This window comes from Cucurbita pepo, chromosome LG03 (assembly GCF_002806865.2).
Source record: "Cucurbita pepo subsp. pepo cultivar mu-cu-16 chromosome LG03, ASM280686v2, whole genome shotgun sequence".
NCBI classification, from domain to species: domain Eukaryota; kingdom Viridiplantae; phylum Streptophyta; class Magnoliopsida; order Cucurbitales; family Cucurbitaceae; genus Cucurbita; species Cucurbita pepo.
The window spans coordinates 3,608,194-3,629,192 of NC_036640.1; the positions used below are offsets into that span (position 1 = coordinate 3,608,194).

Below are 20,999 nucleotides of genomic sequence, written 5' to 3' on the forward strand. Positions count from 1 at the left end.
TATACTTCGTAGCTTAAAATCGAGCCGAACCACGAACATCAATTTTAGCTTAAAATTGAGTCAAACCAACAACATCAGTTTTAACTTAAAACCGAGTCGAACCAAGAACATCAGTTTTAGCTTAAAATCGAGCCGAACCAAGAAGATCAGTTTTAGCTTAAGATCAAGCCGAACCAAGAACATCAGTGATAGCTTGAAAGCGAGTCGAACCAAGAACATTAGTGGTAGCTTAAAACCGAGTCAAACCAAGAACATCAATTTTAGCTTAAAATTGAGTTGAACCATGATCTTTAGTTTTAGCTTAAAACCAAGCCAAAACAAGAACATTAGTGGTAGCTTTAAACCGAGTCCAACCAAGAACATCAGTTTTAGCTTAAAATTGAGCCAAAAACAAGAACATTAATGGTAGCTTAAAATCGGGCCGAACCAAGAACATCACTCTAGCTCGCTTAAAATCAAGCTGAACCAAAAACATCAGTTTTAGCTTAAAACCGAGTCAAAACAAGAACATTAGTGGTAGCTTAAAATCAAGCCAAACCAATAACATCTTAGCTTAAAACCGAACCAAAACAAGAACATTAGTTATAGCTTAAAATCGAGCTAAAGCAAGAATGTCAGTTTTAACTTAAAACCGAGCCGAACCAAGAACATCTGTTTTAACTTAAAATCGAGCCAAAGCAAGAATATCAATTTTAGCTTAAAATCGAGCCGAACCACCTCGCTCGTCTCCCATTATGGGCAATGATTGCTGAAACTTTCTGGGAAATACTTCTAATGGAAGAATCAATGTTCAAACAAGGCTGCTCAAAAGGGATTACACAGTCAAATACACAACTCATTTATTAAAAGGCCTATGCCATTTTCAAAGGGATCAGATCAAGAGACCTTTCAACTCTATAACATTTTATAAATAAAAAGGGAAAAGCTTCAAGTTCTCATATACATTCATTGAAAATGTAGCTCTCTACACAACTAAAAAAAGTTTGACTTCCCACGTCACTTTCGATTGCGTTTTTGAGCTCCATATACGCTCGGGGCGGATCAACAGAAGCCACAGGCTCCGTGGGTCGCTCAAAATAATTTCTCCACGAATCAAGAGATTAGAGTAATGACTATTGAGAGTTCATTGATTCGAATCGTTTGGCTTTCCCTAAGAACATCGACAGCTTTACGAACATTCTCTAATAGTCGTTATCAGAATCTATGAACTCTTGTTCTTGTCGAGTGGCCTCGGCCCTAATAATCTTATATCAATGGAGGCTCCATGAACTTGAGAGGATTGAATTACTGCATCATATATCTTAGAAGAAAGATTGAGACCCTCATCCTTAGCACTCAGGTATAACTCATAAGCCAGCCTTGGTTTACCTTCCTTTGCAAGGGCCTCAACGAGCAACTCGTAACTTACCTCATCCGGAGAGATATTTCGAGCTTTCATGCGGTGAAACCACTCGTAAGCTACACTGCTCATCCCGTTACGGACACATCCCGTAATTATCGCGTTGTATGTGACGACTGTTGGCTCAATGCCTGATGTAACCATATCATTGAGAGTGACTTCAACCATATTAAACTTTCCTTGGCCAGTGAAAATCGAAGTCATGGTTGTATAGGCATAGATGTTCGGCTCCACCCCAACTTTAATCATATGATCCCAGACGTTACGTGCTTCGTCGTAGAGCTTTCCCTTTTCGAGAGCGCTTAGTAATGCCCCATATGAAAGAACAGTCGGTTTTTCACCTTTTTCGACCATTCTCCTAAAGATATCTATAGCTGCCGACGTTTCTGCAGCTCTGGAACAGGCAACAAGAACGGCATTCCATTCCCGAATTCCGGGTTTAAGACCTTTCTCTTCCATTTTGTCGAGTAACCTAACGCCCCATCTCCAAATTCCTCGTTTCTTCGCAGCTGTGAGAAGAACATTGAAGTGAGAAACAATTAGTTCATTTGACAAATTATTTGGTTTTGGTCCTTTCTCCAACAAATCTTCATAAATCTCCAATGCTGCCCACCATTTCCTAGCTTTCCCCATCAACCAAATCACATGATTACAAACAGATAAGCTTATACTACATTGCTTTTCTCTTATCCTGTAGTACAATTCTTTTGCTACATTATGGTGTTCGGCACACGTACAAGCCCAAATAAGTCGTTCTTCTTCAACACGATCAAGCGACAATCCCGCTTTATCCATTTCCATTAGAAGTTGCAACACCTTAGTGTTTGCGGGGTCGTCCTTCGCAAGCCAAATCCTCATTACTTGGTAGCAAACACGTCTTGTAAACTTTTCGAGCTTCAAGATCTTATCAGCCCAATCTACATCATCATCTTTCACTAACTCACCATTACGATATCTTTCTCTCAACTCAATCATAAACTTTAAAGCGCCATTCCCATCATTCATCCTTCGGTATGCTTGTAACGCTGTAGAGTAGGACACAGGACACGGAGTTAGGCCTTTCCTCGGCATCTCTTCGAGAATGCCAAGAGCTTTTATAGCTAGTCCTTGTTCCAAGTAAATGGACATAATCGTATTGTACGTAACAACATTTGAAACGATTCCTTCCTGTGCCATATCAGTCAAGACATCTTCCATTTTCAAAAACTCTCCGGATTGCTTAACTGCACCGAGAAGACTGTTGTATATGAACAAGTTCGGCGCAATACGACCATTAGTTTCAATCTTCTTTTTCTTAAGCCATTCAACAAGAGCCACTGCACATTCCAACCTTCTGTTCCTCCCAAAACCTCTTATAATGGATGAGAACACTTGAAGAGGCAATACGCCGACATCCTTGAGAAGCTCCTCAACATCATCCGCCGTTCGAGCAAGCTGCAACCGACGTGCTAGTGCACGAACATCGACCTTAACATCTCCCTCTCCCTCCATTCCTTCCTCGTCTTTAAAATTTCCTCTTCCATGGCTATTTTCACTATTAACATTGCCAGGATCATATACATCCCAATCTAAACTACTCTCACGAAAATCATCTCTAGAATTTGATTCAACCCTAGAAATTTCATCATCAATCGTTGGTTGTTCAACAGTCCAAGCAAATAAAAACCAAGCCCCAAGGGAATTCCTCTTCGGCTTCATTAATGGAGCAACTCTAAGCTTAGAACAGCCATGGCGGAACTCACGGATACATTCAAATCTCGAAGTCTCGCAACAAAATCCACTTCTCAAAACACTCAAATTAAAGGAAATCAAAGAGAAATTCCCATTTCCATAACAACTATCAGAAAACCCAACACGATTTATTCTTTTCCATGACCGATGAACTACAGAATAAGAACCTAATTCAACGCCGGAGCTACTAATCGGACACCAATTACTATGAACATGCATTGTCTATAGAGATCAACGATAAATTTCAGAGTCTTATGGATGATTTCCCATTACAATCCAAAGTTGAAAAGAGAAATGAAGAACAGAATTACCTTAAGAGATGACCGTCAATGGATGTACTCCATTTTTTGAACTGGCAATGAGAGGATTGAAGAGTTTTTTTTTTTTTTTTTTTTTTTAACTGTGTTTTAAAAAAAAATAGCTAAATTAATAAAAATACCGTTATATATAAAAAATATATATATATTCAACCTTTAAAATTTCAATAATACTCTTAAATTTTTTTTAAAAAAATTTAAAATTACCCGACCTACTTACAAAATTACCCGCGTATAAATAGTAATTTTCTTTTAGGAGGTAGAAAGTAGTAGAGAAAAGATAAAAAAAAAGTAATTTTTTATAAATACCCTTCCATATTAAAAAATTATTTATTTATTTACTTACAAAGTAATATATATATATTAAATATTTAAAAAAAAAGGAAAAAAAGAAAAGAAAAGGTATATTGTTTAACAATAACAAAAAAAATTAAATAAAGAAAAATATTATTTAAATAGATAATTATGATGGAATAATAAATGAGTAACGTAATATGTATTTCTGTTAAAAAATGAGTTTTGTATAAAAAAAAAATGAAAATACTACAACGACCAAAATTATCATTTTTAATTATAATTTAATTTTTTTTTTCTTCCCGATAATTAGTTACACATTCTTCATTTTTTTATTGTCAATTATATGAATGAAAAAGAATTAAATGCTTATTTCGTTAAGCTAGCTTCAGAATGCGAAGAGTCCGGCGACGGCGACGGCGACGGCACCACAGACGGCGGCGGAGGTGAGTTTCAGAGCAGAAGTGCCGCTGTCGGCATCACCGTCGGGCGAATCAGCCGGAGAATCAGAGATGGGGCCATCAGCCTCCGAAGGGCCATCAGCCTCCGAAGGGCCATCAGCAACGGGGCTATCGGCGGCGTCGGGGGTGGGAGAGGGGGGAGAAGACGAATCAGAATCAGGCGAGGCAGCGGGGGAGCCGGAGTCGGCGGGAGACGCAGCTGGGGAGTCGGTGGCCGGAGAAGGAGAAACGGAAGGGGAGGAATCCGGGGAGCTGTCGGGGGAGTTGCTCGCCGGAGCCTCGGAGGGCGAAGTCGGAGCAGAGGCTGACGGGGATGGCGACGACTCAGATGAGGCCGCCGGAGCGTCCGACGGTGTCTCCGCCGGAGTATCTGCCGGAGTATCTGCCGGCGTATCTGCCGGAGTATCTGCCGGAGTATCTGCCGGTGTATCCGCCGGAGTATCTGCCGGTGTATCCGCCGGAGTATCTGCCGGCGTATCCGCCGGGGTATCCGCCGGAGTGTCGGCCGGAGTATCCGCTGGAGAGGAAGCCGGAGAGGAAGATGGAGAAGACTCTTCGGAGTCAGAAGGCGCGGATTTCGGCGCGGGGGATTCCGATGGGGAGGCGGTGGGTGCCTCGGCAAAAACTCCGGCGACGGCGGCGACGAAGATCAGAGCAAAAACAAGAACAAAAGACTGAGAAGCCATAGTAAAATTACTTGGAGAGGACAGTAATTTTCTATGGCAGTAATTTTCAATTTTCTCNAACTCCGGCGACGGCGGCGACGAAGATCAGAGAAAAAACAAGAACAAAAGATTGAGAAGCCATAGTAAAATTACTTGTAGAGGACAGTAATTTTCTATGGCAGTAATTTTCAATTTTCTCTGAGGTAGAGAAAAGGGAAGGATGAAGATGAAAATGGAGAGTGAGAGATTTATATAGAAGGTAAAAAAAGAGGAGAGAGAAAGAAGAGAGGTAAAANATAGAAGGTAAAAAAAGAGGAGAGAGAAAGAAGAGAGGTAAAATGAATGGTGGGATTTGAAAGATATAAAATTAGAGTTTGACATAGTTTAATAAGGACTTTTACCAAATATCTATTAAAAGAAAAAACAAAATAGACTTGTGGGTAAGATTTTATTTTATTTCATTATTATTATTTTTATTATTTTATGTTTTTAATGATTAAGGTAAATTATTTGGTTAAAAAAAAAAAAAACAGGTTTTTTAAGGTTAAATTATTGTTGTTTCTAACAATAATGTCAATTTGTGTCGGTGTGGATTATCGTTGCAAGACGAATGTTTTGGGTGTCTTTCTTTGAAAATATGTTTCTAAGGACGATATCGGATGACATAGGTGTATCGATATCACGCCTCATTTCTTGAGTCAGAGGTTGAAATATAGGAACGAGTTTCGATACACTATACAAAAATGACTTTGCATGAACATGAGAGGATTCATGTTATAATTTATGTCATAAAATCTTGTAATTAATTATTAATTAAAAAAAATTAAGATTATTAGTGTAATCTTGAATAGTAGGTGGTTGTATAATAAGATAAAGAGTTTATAATATATAAATAAATTTAAGTGTCTTATTTTAATAATATTATTAATATAATCTACTTTGTAATTGTTATAATTAAATTATGAAATATTTAATTTTTTTTATAAATTTATTATTTAAGAAGATTAATATTTGATGACAAATTTATTTTTATTTTGAAATTCAAAAGGACATGTATTTTGTTTCCTTAAATTTAATTACAATATAATTTCTAAAAAATATTTACTAATACAATATTTTTTAATTTTGGTAATTCATATAATTAAATAATCAAAAGAAATAAAAAATGGCCGATGAAATTGATTATATAATAAACTTTTAAAAAAATTATGTATAGAATATTTTTAATTTAAAAGAACAATTAAGGAGCTACATTATAATATAATAAGATATGACTCACCATACATATTTTTCCTTTTCAAATTTAATATATTAAATATTAATTTAAACGCTCGTTCAAATTAAGTATATGTTTTTTATCTTTTAAATTTTATATATGAAAGATTTATTTCAACATTTTAAATTAAATTGATTTTTTTTATATTACTTTTTAATGATATAAAATTAATTTATTAAACTTTTTAATTAATTATTTTTTCTTTATTACCTCACATTTTTTGTGATTAAAAACGGGACCATTACATTATTGCGGGAAAAATTTATAAAATCACATCTATATTGGGTTTTGATCGGCTAGGCCAAGGACAAAAATGTAAATTTCTTAAAATATAGATATTTGTGTAATACGTGTCTTCAAATGATATATATATATATCCTTTAAATTAATTTTAAATTTAAATTTTTACGAGATTGGAGTTTGAATAAGGTATTTATCTTCGGCTACGAAGTTAGAAGTTCAGAGATATATAGAGCTCTCGTTGAAACAAACCGAACAACGATTTGAAAGTCGAGAGGACGATTGAGCAAATGGTGGGGAAGAAGTAGAAGGTCAAACAGACAGCCAAAAAGGGACAAACTTTGAAAGCATTTCAAAATGTTGTGTTAGGAGACCAGACATCACACAGATTTGTGCAGAAGAAAAGTTTGAAAAAGACAGAAAGTCAAATCCTCACCTCCCATATGCTGCCAATGCAGAGCCTTCTTCATATCATGCTGAGCTGCGCATGCTGCTTTTTTTCTTGTTCTTCCCATCTTCCAAAAGCCACCCTGTCTTTAGCTCCCAACACCTTTTCGGATTACATAAACAATCGTTCGTCGTCGTTGTCGTTGTCGTTGTCATCATCAACCTTTGACTATGGCTTCTCTGTAATAATCATCCCTACATCTTGGATTCTTGTCTTTGTCACCTACAATCATACAAGATAATGAGTACTCTTATTTGATATCGAAAGAACTGACACGATATATGGTACTTTGTTTCTTTGACTCGTGTGTTGTCAATATAGCCTCTTTCATGTTGGTTGGTGTTAGTAGTAGCTCTTTCATTCGTTACCGACACCTTTGGTCGTCTATGGTTAGTTCTTTTAGCTCCATGTCAAGGGAAGGTATTGGAAATCCTAAGGGCCGAATCTAAGGCTTTGATCATGGTTGGAGCTTCCTCCGACTCGAACACTCGTTGAGTCTGTTGGGTCTTCCTAGCCTATGACAGTGGTAAATGGAAGGGCCGAATCTAAGGCATTGATCATGGTTGGAGCTTCCTCCGACTCGAACACTCATCGAGCCTGTCGGGTCTTCCTAGCCTATGACAATGGTAAATGAAAGGGCCGAATCTAAGGCATTGATCATGGTTGGAGCTTCCTCCAACTCGAACACTCATCGAGCCTATCGGGTCTTCCTAGCCTATGACAATGGTAAATGAAAGGGCCGAATCTAAGGCATTGATCATGGTTGGAGCTTCCTCCAACTCGAACACTCATCGAGCCTGTCGGGTCTTCCTAGCCTATGACAATGGTAAATGAAAGGGCCGAATCTAAGGCATTGATCATGGTTGGAGCTTCCTCCAACTCGAACACTCATCGAGCCTGTCGGGTCTTCCTAGCCTATGACAATGGTAAATGAAAGGGCCGAATCTAAGGCATTGATCATGGTTGGAGCTTCCTCCAACTCGAACACTCATCGAGCCTGTCGGGTCTTCCTAGCCTATGACAATGGTAAATGAAAGGGCCGAATCTAAGGCATTGATCATGGTTGGAGCTTCCTCCAACTCGAACACTCATCGAGCCTGTCGGGTCTTCCTAGCCTATGACAATGGTAAATGAAAGGGCCGAATCTAAGGCATTGATCATGGTTGGAGCTTCCTCCAACTCGAACACTCATCGAGCCTATCGGGTCTTCCTAGCCTATGACAATGGTAAATGAAAGGGCCGAATCTAAGGCATTGATCATGGTTGGAGCTTCCTCCAACTCGAACACTCATCGAGCCTATCGGGTCTTCCTAGCCTATGACAATGGTAAATGAAAGGGCCGAATCTAAGGCATTGATCATGGTTGGAGCTTCCTCCAACTCGAACACTCATCGAGCCTATCGGGTCTTCCTAGCCTATGACAATGGTAAATGAAAGGGCCGAATCTAAGGCATTGATCATGGTTGGAGCTTCCTCCAACTCGAACACTCATCGAGCCTATCGGGTCTTCCTAGCCTATGACAATGGTAAATGAAAGGGCCGAATCTAAGGCATTGATCATGGTTGGAGCTTCCTCCAACTCGAACACTCATCGAGCCTATCGGGTCTTCCTAGCCTATGACAATGGTAAATGAAAGGGCCGAATCTAAGGCATTGATCATGGTTGGAGCTTCCTCCAACTCGAACACTCATCGAGCCTGTCGGGTCTTCCTAGCCTATGACAATGGTAAATGAAAGGGCTTCCTTTTGGTTACGTTTATATATTGGGAACAAAGCTCAAACAAAGTTGTGGAAAGCTGATGCATCAAGTTTATATATTATAGGCTGTGACCAGCCAAACTACACAGCAGCACCCAGCAGAGAATAAGTTGTGAGAAATCAAAACTAAATGAACCTTTTCCCAGCAAATGCACACCCAATTCCTTGAATCTTTCAATCTATCTATAGTAAGAATTACCCGGTTCGTATTCTATCGAGCCGATCGACGCTTTTTCTTGCTCTTTCCAGCTGGTGATCGATGCTTTTCCGTGACTTTTCATGACAATCAACGCTCCTGCGAGACCTTTCCCCATGGTTAAAGGAGAGTCTAAACTTGTCTAACTTATCAGAGTGATTCTTCAGCTTCTCTGGTTGATCCATGCTCCGCCTCGGTTTTTCTCTCCTATCTGTACTCTTCCTTGGAATCTCGAAAAACTCGGTGCTCTTTCGTGGCTGCTCATATTGGTCTGTACTCATTCTAGTACTGTATCGTTGAGAAGGCGGTTTCTCAACTGTTAATACAAACTTCTTTAGATGTCTGATATACTCAGGATAGAGCTCCAGATTACAGTGGTTTCCTCCTTTTAGCCACAATGGTTCATATTTTTCTTTACAAAGTTCCCAAAGTTGCTTGCCATGAGAGCAATCAACCACATCATCTGAAGTTCCCTGTAAAATGATGTAAAAATCCCTTAATCTTGATAATTTCCAGGATACTTTCAAACTAAGTGTAAAAAATGCTGGTCGATAGACTCGGTTAATTTTGTTGATGTTTTCAAGGCATACAATTCTAAAAACCGAACCAAAACCGACAAGATGATACTTCCTCTTCTTCTACTCATAGCAGTAGAGCAAACTGACAATGTGAGATCTCACATCGGTTGGAGAGGGAAACAAAACATTCTTTATAAGGGTGTAGAAACCTCTCCCTAGTAGACGCATTTTAAAACCTTGAGGGGAAGCCCGGAAGGGAAAGCCCAAAGAGGACAATATCTGCTAGCAGTGAACTTGGGCTGTTATAGACAATATCACCGAACTCCTAATGACACTAAGGAAGATAGAAAGAACCAAAATACTTGACACATTCAAAACTGTGTCGCATCTTCCCCTCAAGAGAAAACCCATAGAGGACAATGTCTGCTAGCGGTGGGCTTGGGCTGTTACAGACAATATTACCGAACTCCTAATGACACTAAGGAGATAGAAAGAACCAAAATACTTGACACATTCAAAAGTGTGTCGCATCTTCCCCTCAAGGGAAAACCCATAGAGGACAATGTCTGCTAGCGGTGGGCTTGGGTTGTTACAGACAATATTACCGAACTCCTAATGACACTAAGGAGATAGAAAGAACCAAAATACTTGACACATTCAAAATTGTGTCGCATCTTCCCCTCAAGGGAAAACCCATAGAGGACAATGTCTGCTAGCGGTGGGCTTGGGTTGTTACAGACAATATTACCGAACTCCGAATGACACTAAGGAGATAGAAAGAACCAAAATACTTGACACATTCAAAATTGTGTCGCATCTTCCCCTCAAGAGAAAACCCATAGAGGACAATGTCTGCTAGCGGTGGGCTTGGGCTGTTACAAACAATATTACCGAACTCCTAATGACACTAAGGAGATAGAAAGAACCAAAATACTTGACACATTCAAAACTAATGCACATCTTCCCCTCAAGGGGAAACTCATAGAGGATAATGTCTGCTAGCGGTGGGCTTGGGCTGTTATAGACAATATTACTGAACTCCTAATGACACCAGGGAAGATAGAAATAACCAAAATACTCGACACATTCAAAGCTGTGTCGCATTGATGCATAATCATATCCATAACCCATATGTTAAATAACAATGTACAAAACCATGAAGAGGAAATAGGTTGAAGACCATCCTTACATGAATGATGAGAATAGGGCAATTAACCTGCGAAACTTTGTCGATATTCTGCACATAGACCGAAAGAACAAAGTCCATTTACTACACATGGCATGGATATGAAAACCAATAAATCAAAAACACAATCTTACCTTATAGATATCGAACCAGTAAGAGCGTTTCACAGGATACATGACTCGTAGGCCAGAAAGTATTGGACTGTGCAAAACGGTAGCTCTTAGTCGAGGAAGTCGGGCTGCAAGATCCAAAGTCGGACCACTCCCAACAGATTGACCATATAGGATGATGTCTTCCTGCTTGGTTCCATAGCTTTCTTCAAGACACTTATATGCAGCCTCAATATCTGCATATGTATTTTGCTCAGATGGCTGCAACACAATAACAGGTCACAAATGAGACTTGAAAGATCCTATCATTGCATTGATATAGAATACAGTGCTGTTCTTTATCCAGAAGGAAAAATCCAACACACCTTTCCTGATGATTGACCGTAACCCGAATAATCGTACCTGCAAGGAGTAAAAGAGGCAGTGGTATCAGGAACAGTTGCTTCTTATTGTTTCAGGATAATGTTAGATTGCGTATACACGACAAGATCGAGAACTTCCATCGAACAAGAACACGAGCTTCATGAGCTTTAAAAGTCAGAAAATCAAGAGATGAGCATGGGATTCACATCATTTCCTACCCGTGCTTGAAATAACCTATGAATTAACAAATTCCTCGACGTAAAGGGTGTCATTGCTATGGCCTGCTTAAGATTTTATTGATTAAGATGCATGTCATAATTCTCAGAATCTAAATTGGCCAAAGATATAGCTCTGGAACTTTGATTTATAAGGATGATATGTTCATAAACTGAAACGAACATAGGGAAGATGATGCCCACAAATATGGAAGATCTACCAAAATATAACTCACAAAAAGTTGAAACAGAACTTAAGCTCCACAAGTTGATGCTAAAGAAGTGAATCAAATTCTACAAGGAAACCAAGCAACAACAAAAAGTTCTATGAGAATTGCACCCTCCAACTATATCTCTTAAGTTAAACAAAATGCTAGCAATCAAGAGCATCAATTGAGAAGATCACAGGGCTTAAACAGAGAGAACCAGATATCAAAACAGAGAGAACAGAAAGAAAGAAGTATGAATCCAAATGTTTAAGAAATGGGGAAAGAAAGTACCCCATTAGATTAACACGCAGGTGAATGCTAAGCTCGATGAAGAGCTCATACATTTGGCCCAGATCGGCGGCGTTGCCATGAGAATAGAGCAGAGTCGAAGTTGCCATCGGATGCCGGACATAGATTGCAACGATATCAGTGCTCCGGCGAGTGGGCAGTTTCAGAACTTCAACATTTTCGCGATGAGGGAAAGGGCTGAGAAGCAAAAGGCCAGTAAGATCATCGGTGATGAGCTTGTACGAAGGTGGGTTCGGCGGGAAGAAGGCAAACTTGGCCGCCATGGATGAGGTAACGCCGCCCATATCGCCGCCGGCTCAAAACCCAGAAAAATGTTCAGATTCTACACTGAAAAAACGACTGATCAAATCGAATTTCCAGCACTCCTTTGGTCAACAACCCTTTGTTTTCCTTTTTCCAGACGATTCGATTCTTTTAGAGACAGTGGAAAAAAAGTACAGAGGATGTTCATCCAGTAACTACATTCTTGAAAGAATCAAGGCTTCACTCCCATGGTTTAGAGCGAGGAGGAGGGGGGGTGGAATGGTGGACCAGAGCTCAGAGAATGGTGTGGAGGTTGAATTATTTGAAGAGTCAGAATTCTGTACTCTGAGTGAAAGGGAATAATGGAGGACGCAGAGCTCTCTGCTGATGCTTAATTTGGTCAAGAAATGGGCATTGCCATTTGGCTCCAACCATATCATGGCTCTCATGTTCTTCCTCTTTCATCTGGTACTCATTATTTAATTCAAAATCAAATTAATCATTCAATATACTAAAATATACTGTAAAATCAATAAATAGAGAGAGAGAGAGAACAGAGCCAGCCATATTGGAATTTACAGAGAACTATTTTTAATGATATCAAAAAATTTGATCATCCAGTGATGTTATATTGAACACTCCCGATTAACAAATATATCCGACATATAATCGAAGCTAAGTTGAAATCTAACTTGTTTATAAAGCCAGATTGAAGTAGTGATTTAAACTCCGAATATATTACGCTACTCTACTTTATAAATGAATCAATATTAGTAGCTAATGAAAAGAATTCATAAACACTTCTAGAAATTAAGCATTGAAGGATCAAGTGGGATACAACATTCATAAACACTGCTTGAATGAAGAGCATTTCCCATTTTCTCTTCTAATTCTCTTTTTTCCCTCCTTTTTTTGGTGTATTCCCTATAATTTATTTTTAACATTGATACAAAATTTTCACTACAATTATTCTCCTCTCCAAGGGAAATCGTTACAAAAAACATGTCTTTCCATTTCAAGCTTAACAAATTCAAATGGTTAAGAATTGTTCGATTAGGCAAATACACGAACATAACGATTCGTCGATGAAGGGGTGGAAAAAGAATTCTTCCTGACCTCTGAGGTCCCATCAGCTCCATCCTGATCAATTGCTGCAAAGGGTAAAAATCATTCTCAATTAAAGTGAAGAAAGCAATTCACAATAGGCATATGGGAAGGGAATGATTATTTCCTCTATCCATATCATAGAGATAAAGAACGTTTACCAGCTAAATTTATCAAAAACTCAAATCACGCCATAAAAAGGCTTCGACGATCATGATATGATATGATATATGCATGTAGTAGATGGAAATTTAGTCAAAACTAATCACAAACATTGATTTCCGGAAATTCAAACATGTTTATGTTCCAGACCCCACAAAAAGTAATTTCAAGAAGAAAAAAGATCAATCCAAACATGTCATGAATCATGATATCAGCCACACTACATGGGCCCAAAATTAAGGAGAAAAGCTTCAAATCAAGATCATAAAGCAAGCATCAACCTCTTGTGTTTGAAAATGACTAAATAACAACTAAATATAAAGGAAAAATCACTAGGAAGTAGAAATGAAGCTACAGGCAGAAAAAAAGGAAGTGGGGGTCCATGTTTTATGTAAAGAAAAGAAGTTGTGGGTCTCTGTGATTCTACCTCTCCTTTTTTGTTGTAGTGATGGGATGATGAGACATGTCCCCTATCAATGGCAGAGAATCTGGACTTTGCCTCACAGATTTCTTTGCTTGGGTTTACAAAATACATCGAGTTCGTCGATGATCGGGTTTAGCAGCTATATTAGTTTAGTTCAAACCAAACAATTTTCTAGCCTAACAACATGTATGAGAAGACAAGGAAGTTGTCAAGTGGTATAGCATGAAAAGAAGGAGGTGGCAAGTATATGGTCTACTTCACAGCTTAGTGATTGGGACAAGCCCTCTTCAATTACATCAAGCAAGAATGACAATACATTCTGGAAAAGAAACCTTTCATATATATGTCACAGCAGCAGATAGAAAAACAAAGCATAATTGGTAATTGTTGTCACCTCCTGTCAATTATTACATCAATACACTCCCAACACCAATAATTGGTTCCAAGCATTGAATTCTTAAGCATTCCAGAGTTTTTGCCTCGATTTCAAAATTAACGTACATGGTTAATCACATTGAAGTCCACTTATGCTAATCTCAACTAATAAGTATCAGTTTACAAGGGATGTGCCACTTCCTATATCATCACGGCTTTTACCTAACCTGTGAAGCAATGATTAACCGAATTCTCAAGCTTATAACTCAATTTCAAAGTTCATATCAGGTCATTGTGGTATATGTATGCTACCTCGATTAACAAGCTACAATGGAAGTGCATCTTCCTACATTATCACATCCTTTTCCAGCCTGTGAAGCAACGTTTTGTGTTAGAAGGTTGTCTAGTGTGTTTCATCCATCAACTTTTCGAGTCTAAGTGGTAAGTATCCACCGGGAAAATTTTGAACTACTGCAAAATTTCAATATCTAAATTCTAGATTTTTTTTTTTTTTTTTTTTTCTTATGAGAAATATGATTCTAGACAAGTTAAATTGAAGACAACTCAATATGAATGCCAATCAGAGTGCAGGACGAAGAAGGCTGCTAGAAGAATAAACTAAAGTCATATTTACCTATCAAAGAACAAATAGAACAAACTGTTACACCTTGCATACATACTAACTCATGACAGTGCAAACCAATTAGGGTATATCCGTTTGTATTAGCTATGCCTATGTAATCACTTCCAAGATCCCAATGAAAAAGGAACTACAGTTAAAATACGAAGCTCCAAATGCAATCCTCTTTTCTTTCGTTCGGGGGAGGGTGGTTCGCGCTGAGGCAGAAGTAGGACAAGAGACTAAAGGTACTAGTCCAAAAAGAGAAGTCCAACATCAGAAGATATATCAGTTTTCAGTGAAAGATTTGCATGACCTAAAGTTTCAACAACGCTGTCCTTGTCAAAATAAAAATAAAATTCTCAAGGATATATCAATATTCCAGCACCATCCCTCTCCAAACCGCCAATCAAAGAGTATAAAGCCAGATCAAAAGAATTCTATTTCTTTGAATTTTCTGAGTGAGCAAACTTATAAACATACACAAGAAGAAGCCATCTGTAGGCTCATAAATTAATAGATGATAACGTACAGAAAAAGAATATATTACCACCATTTGATTACCAGCAAAAGAGCAGCTTGATAATTCAAGACCACAGTGTTTAATGGTATAACCAAAAAAATTAGGCATTACAGAGATTCAATGGGGAATAAGCTAGATAGCAACCCTTCATCTTACATCAATACCAATTTTAGAACAGAAGCAAACAGAAAACAAAATCTGCAATATAACCCTACAAACAATGTATCATCACTATTTTACTCATATGAATCGTTTGGTTAACAGAACACTTCCAAACTTATTCCAGAAAATGAAAGGCAAATCTGTTCTGTAAAAAGCTTGCTATGAGCTTGAAACAAGAATCTCCAAGAATTTGCCTCTAGAGAACAATAACAAAGGAAATTCTTTTAGCCCATTCTACAAGACTATAAAAATATATATAGTCTTACCAAATAAAGCAACTAAGTCTGTCTTCGGAGTCGCTTCCTAAGCTTCTTGNGCCGCTTCCTAAGCTTCTTGTACTTATGCTTGTTCATCTTCCGTTTCCTCTTCTTCTTCACGCTANGTCGCTTCCTAAGCTTCTTGTATTTATGCTTGTTCATCTTCCGTTTCCTCTTCTTCTTCACGCTATCAGCCCACAATTTCCTAGATTCATCTTGTTCAACAAAATCGGGCTCGAACGGAAGCATCCCAGATGAGGAGATTTGCGGCAAGCAAAACCCAAATGGAAAACTAGGGTAAAACAGGGAAAAGTGAGATGGATTCGAAGTAGAAACAGAGTTTAAATTAGAATCGCAATGCCGATCTGGTTTCTTGTCAAAATCAAGCGGCTGGTGAAGAATGTAGGGTTTTAAGGGATTTTGTGAGGTCTGGGTACCCAAAGCAGCAATTAGTCTTGNTTAAATTAGAATCGCAATGCCGATCTGGTTTCTTATCAAAATCAAGCGGCTGGTGAAGAATGTAGGGTTTTAAGGGATTTTGTGAGGTCTGGGTACCCAAAGCAGCAATTAGTCTTGTTGGTGGCGATTTTCTGACGAGCTTTTGAAGCATCGACGCCATTGAATCGAAACGAAGCTTCTGAGACTGAATCTTTTAGAATGCTTGGGAGATGAAGATGGAAAACAGAAATGAACTCAGCAGAAAATGGGGGGAACAATCAGCGTCCCAAAACCCTAAGCAAATGTGAAGTACGGGGATGAGCGAAATTGTTTTTTTTTTTTTTTTTTTTTTTNTTGGGAGATGAAGATGGAAAACAGAAATGAACTCAGCAGAAAAATGGGGGAACAATCAGCGTCCCAAAACCCTAAGCAAATGTAAAGCACAGGGATGAGCGAAATTGTTTTTTTATTTTTATTTTTATTTTTTTGGAACCAAATAAATTACTAATATCAGAAATTCATTAATTTTTTATATTCGAAAATTATTGTTGAAAAAAAAATATATATATATATAAAAGAATAAAATTCAATTTTAATTAATAATTTACATTTAAATATTTATTAATCTCAAAATTGAGAGTGAAACTCAATTATATATATAAATATATATTATATGTACGTTCGCAAGAATGAAACTCAAATGAATTGACAGAGCATGCACGAGTAGTGGAGCATGTGGTTTAATTCGATGCAAAGCGAAGGACCTTACCAGGACTTGACATGCCGCGAATCCTCTTGAAAGATAGGGGTGCCTTCAGGAATGTGGACACAAGTGGTGCATGACTGTCGTCAGCTCGTGTCGTAAGGTGTTGGGTTAAGTCCCTCAATAAGTGCAACTCTCGTGTTTAGTTGCCAACCGTTGAGGTTGGAACCCTGAACAAACTGAAAAAACTGAAAACTTTCTCAATAGAACAGATGAAACAACAAGGTATGACTTTTACTAGAAAGGTCAAATGGAAGAGGGACTCTCGGGCAGCTGATTTAGGAGCTTCTTCTTTTTTCTACGAGTCAAGGGTTCCAGAGCTAAAAACACACCGACATCATTGTAATCGCCCCGGCCTAAAGCGGGTGCACGGGAGGGCAAAGTGCGAAACAAAAATCAAATAGCTAAAATGGATCTCTACGCTTCATCTGGGTGTGTATTCATCATTTCCCTCAACAATCTTTTCTCGTTCAAACCTTGTGTTGTGCGTTAGGTCAGTGATGAATGAACCCACGAGCAGCGGTGCTGTAATTGTTGTCGATCGAACCGCCCGAGTTCGAGAAATTTTGACTACATGCAATGAGACGATGGGACCTTAGGGACTAAAATATANAACGGTGCTGTAATTGTTGTCGATCGAACGCCCGAGTTCGAGAAATTTTGGCTACATGCAATGAGACGATGGGACCTTAGGGACTAAAATATAAATTAAAATTTTATTTTTTACACTTTTAGCATTTTAATCCAAAGAGAATAAAAAGTATATAAAATTTGCTCATATTTTCCCCAAATTATGAGGTGGCCCTCACCGTCTTCGTAGTTTTTCTAGAGTTTCCTCTTGCTTTCAATTCCGCTTGTGGAGGTTCAATTTCATCAACAATGGGAAGGCGATCCTTATGGGTTGCGCTTCTCGTCCTCTCCCTTCTTCTTTATTCGCGGCCGCACGGAGTTTCTTCCACTCTTCCTCTTCAATCATTGAATCAGGTACTTATTTTCGTCTATGAATTGGAACTGTCTCTGTTAGATTCAAATTTTGTGAGATGGAGACCTGTTAATTCGTTTTGAAGCGTAACGTCGTTGATTGATTTCGTATAAAACGATCATTGAAATATTCTGTTCATTAGTGATTTCATTTTAAATGCTCTAGCGTTTGATTTAACCTGATAATTTGCTGTAGAATGTTTCGATGTTTCGGCATTGAAATCCAATGGAAATTTGATGATGGATTTCTATAAATTTATCTGGGAATCGAAGTATTTGANTATAGAATGTTTCGATGTTTCGGCATTGAAATCCAATGGAAATTTGTTGATGGATTTCTATAAATTTATCTGGGAATCGAAGTATTTGAAGTTTTCTGAACCGTTCGTTATATTTTCGATCTCTTCTTATGTTTTGTTCAACTGGAATTGTCTGATTCAATTTCTTAATTGTTGTGTAAATTGCAATTAATCACTGGATGAACATCATTCTATGTATGAACTTCTTCTTTGTTGTTATTTTTCCCTAGGGTTCTAAAGATTCNTTTTGTTCAACTGGAATTGTCTGATTCAATTTCTGAATTGTTATGTAAATTGCAATTAATCACTGGATGAACATCATTCTATGTATGACCTTCTTCTTTGTTGTTATTTTTCCCTAGGGTTCTAAAGATTCAGCCACCGAGAGGTAATATTTTGTTTCTTTATGATCACCTACGTTCCTTTTCTTAGTACAACAAATGAGGTAGAGGATTTGAATCTTTGACCTCGAGGAAGGTAACACATGCTAATTAAGCTAGGCTCACTTTCGTTATGATGATGATAATTTGTTGGCTTTGGAATTGATGTTCAGCACTCCGAAGCAGGATTTGAACAATGCTCATGAGGTGCATTGCTCCAGAGAAAGGAGTAGGGCTGCGTGGAAAATAATTGAGGAGGTATTCATTCAACACTCGAATGGTGTTTCTTTGTATTTCATAGTTGATTGGTTGACATGCTTGGTATGTATGATATGATACTTTATTAAGCTAGATTCGAATGTTTTTATCTCGACGCAGTATCTAATGCCATTCGTGGATAAAAAGCGATACAAGATTTCTACTAAGTGTAGGCTTCACCCCGATAATGACATGTTCAGAGATCAAGAACAGCACAAGAGCCATCTAGATTTTAATGACTGGAAGTGTGGATATTGTAAAAAGAAATTCTACGAAGAAAAGTATCTCGATCAGCACTTTGCCAATAGACACTATGATTTACTCAATGTGGTAAGTTTCCGTTCATGATTCAACTTCCAACAGTAGCGATGATCGTAGAACTTTTCTATTAAATCGTGGGCTTCCATTAGTTCACTGTGGATTATATTGCCATCTAGTCAATTATCTTGGACAAGTAGATATAACATGAGGCTCAAGTTACTATATGTTTAAGCTTCTTGCCAACATGAACATATCTCAGCGTTTTGCTTCTTCCCGTGAGACCGAAGGTTCACATCCCCACCTTCACATTTGTTTTACTTAAAAAAATATGTTTAGGCTTCTTTCTAGATATTAGATAGTTTGCATGGTCCTGTCTTTCTTGTACTTCAGGAGCATATCCCTTAGAAATTAGAAAAAGCGTTGTTTGCTTCAGTTTTAGCTGATATGGCGCTTCAATTATCTTGCTCGTTTATTCCAGAGTCGAAGCAAGTGCTTGGCAGATTTTTGTGGTGCATTGCACTGTGACCGTGTGATAGATACAATATCACAGAAAAGTAAATGCAATCCTGCTGCTGCTGCAAGAAATAAACACATGTGTGAGGTGACATCAGAAGATTTCTTGCAGATTTCTTCATCATTTCCTCATCATTCACCACACAATTGTTAATTCATCGCAGGGTCTTGCTGACAGTTGTTTTCCTATCGATGACGGTGCCTCGGCCAGCCATCTTCACGGTAGCTTCAGAATTCTCCCTTCACTCATTTGACAACTTTCACTACTTCTATCATCTATCTAATGAAACACTTTTCGTGTAATTCAAATGGTAGAATTCTTCTTACGTCAGTTCTGTGATGCACACACATGTAGCGGAAAGCCAAAACCTTTCTCGAGAGGTCGACAAGTAAGTTGTTTCATTGTATATATGTGTGTGTATGTATATAGACATGTTAAGCTCCTTTCGATCAATTTCTTATGGTACATGTTCCAAGTATGCCGAGCAATCTTCAAGATATGCCATTGTTTTCTCTGATTTTGATTGACCCTCGAGATATCATATCATAATATCAACATGCCTTTGTGTTGGCAATGGACTATAATGCATATAATGTGAAGTAGGAATTGTTTGATCAAATCATCTTAAGTTTGTGTTTCACATCACACTCATCAATTTATTCAAATCNGGACTATAATGCATATAATGTGAAGTAGGAATTGTTTGATCAAATCATCCTAAGTTTGTGTTTCACATCACACTCATCAATTTATTCAAATCAAGTTCATCTGTTCGTTCATATTCAAACAGTCGACAGGAAAACAATTCAGAAGATATTTTACGAATACATCATTTCTGTTCGAATAAAATTTCGAGGGGATGAACGTGTAATGCATGTATGTATTCCTTTTTTTGCACTTCTAATTTTGTCAAATGCATTCTTCTGTTTGTTTGCAGGTTAGGACGAGTGTGTTCTACGTTGTTATTTCAGTTTTGACAGTCATTTTTGTGCTGTTTTTCTATGTCTTCATTTACTTGTATAAGAGGTATCTTTCCTTCACCCACCTTCATTTGTATGTTCACAAAAGCTTCAACTTTGATTTGACGATCGTGTTCGTCTTACAGGGGAATGAGAACTCGACCACAGGTGCTGAAACGCCTCTCAAAAAGTGGAGGAAAGAAAAAACCTTCATAGATAGAAGCTCTTGCCCTTTCAATTACAATATGTTGATTTATTTACAACTCACTTATGAGAGGAAGAGAATGAGAGGGCAAAGCTTGTTCTTTGAATCAGTTTTCTTTCATCATCTGTACCTGTAGAACTCTTAACACGAACAGGTTCCACTCCTAGAGGGGAATGAGATTTTTTGTATCATAACATTTGTTTGAGAAATATAACCATTTCATGAAGGTTAACTTGAGCACTCATGGTTAGTCCATTATTTTCCCTACTCAAGGTCCCATATTCGTGGATGAGAAGAACGAAACATTTTTTATGAAGGTGTGAAAATCTCTCCTTAGAGACACATTTTAAAACCTTGAGAAAAGCTTCAAAGAGGAC

The 20,999-nt window shown here is 38.0% G+C and overlaps 5 protein-coding genes across 6 annotated transcripts; 1 reads left to right on the forward strand and 4 right to left on the reverse strand.

Moving 5' to 3' along the window:
- Nucleotides 1–814: 814 nt before the first annotated feature.
- LOC111791462 (pentatricopeptide repeat-containing protein At3g46610-like) lies at nucleotides 815–3,505 on the reverse strand. Of its 2 annotated transcripts, XM_023672814.1 has the most exons (2): nucleotides 3,442–3,505; nucleotides 815–3,282 (listed from the first exon to the last, which is right to left on the reverse strand). In XM_023672814.1, exon 2 carries the CDS (start codon nucleotides 3,095–3,097, stop codon nucleotides 1,202–1,204), a length of 1,896 nt encoding a protein of 631 aa, XP_023528582.1. In that variant the 5' UTR covers nucleotides 3,098–3,282; nucleotides 3,442–3,505; the 3' UTR covers nucleotides 815–1,201. The 2 variants fall into 2 exon arrangements, with proteins under 2 accessions (XP_023528582.1, XP_023528581.1); XM_023672813.1 differs by having other exon boundaries at nucleotides 815–3,499.
- Nucleotides 3,506–4,129: 624 nt separating this feature from the next.
- Nucleotides 4,130–4,888, reverse strand: LOC111791761 (classical arabinogalactan protein 6-like). Its single transcript, XM_023673232.1, has one exon. The coding sequence runs from the start codon at nucleotides 4,886–4,888 to the stop codon at nucleotides 4,130–4,132; it is 759 nt and encodes a 252-aa protein (XP_023529000.1).
- Nucleotides 4,889–6,710: 1,822 nt separating this feature from the next.
- LOC111790003 (protein ABHD17B-like) lies at nucleotides 6,711–11,979 on the reverse strand. Its single transcript, XM_023670758.1, has 6 exons — nucleotides 11,678–11,979; nucleotides 10,965–11,001; nucleotides 10,624–10,860; nucleotides 10,493–10,540; nucleotides 8,789–9,258; nucleotides 6,711–7,053 (listed from the first exon to the last, which is right to left on the reverse strand). The coding sequence occupies exons 1-6, from the start codon at nucleotides 11,977–11,979 to the stop codon at nucleotides 7,050–7,052; spliced, it is 1,098 nt and encodes a 365-aa protein (XP_023526526.1). The 3' UTR covers nucleotides 6,711–7,049.
- Nucleotides 11,980–15,201: 3,222 nt separating this feature from the next.
- On the reverse strand, nucleotides 15,202–16,343 carry LOC111789858. Its single transcript, XM_023670568.1, has 3 exons — nucleotides 16,120–16,343; nucleotides 15,690–16,001; nucleotides 15,202–15,602 (listed from the first exon to the last, which is right to left on the reverse strand). Exons 1-3 carry the CDS (start codon nucleotides 16,181–16,183, stop codon nucleotides 15,586–15,588), a joined length of 393 nt encoding a protein of 130 aa, XP_023526336.1. The 5' UTR covers nucleotides 16,184–16,343; the 3' UTR covers nucleotides 15,202–15,585.
- Nucleotides 16,344–17,548: 1,205 nt separating this feature from the next.
- Nucleotides 17,549–20,862, forward strand: LOC111789755. The gene is made up of 9 exons (XM_023670436.1): nucleotides 17,549–17,749; nucleotides 18,408–18,433; nucleotides 18,599–18,683; nucleotides 18,804–19,013; nucleotides 19,423–19,545; nucleotides 19,622–19,679; nucleotides 19,773–19,846; nucleotides 20,396–20,484; nucleotides 20,564–20,862. The coding sequence occupies exons 1-9, from the start codon at nucleotides 17,645–17,647 to the stop codon at nucleotides 20,631–20,633; spliced, it is 840 nt and encodes a 279-aa protein (XP_023526204.1). The 5' UTR covers nucleotides 17,549–17,644; the 3' UTR covers nucleotides 20,634–20,862.
- Nucleotides 20,863–20,999: the final 137 nt, after the last annotated feature.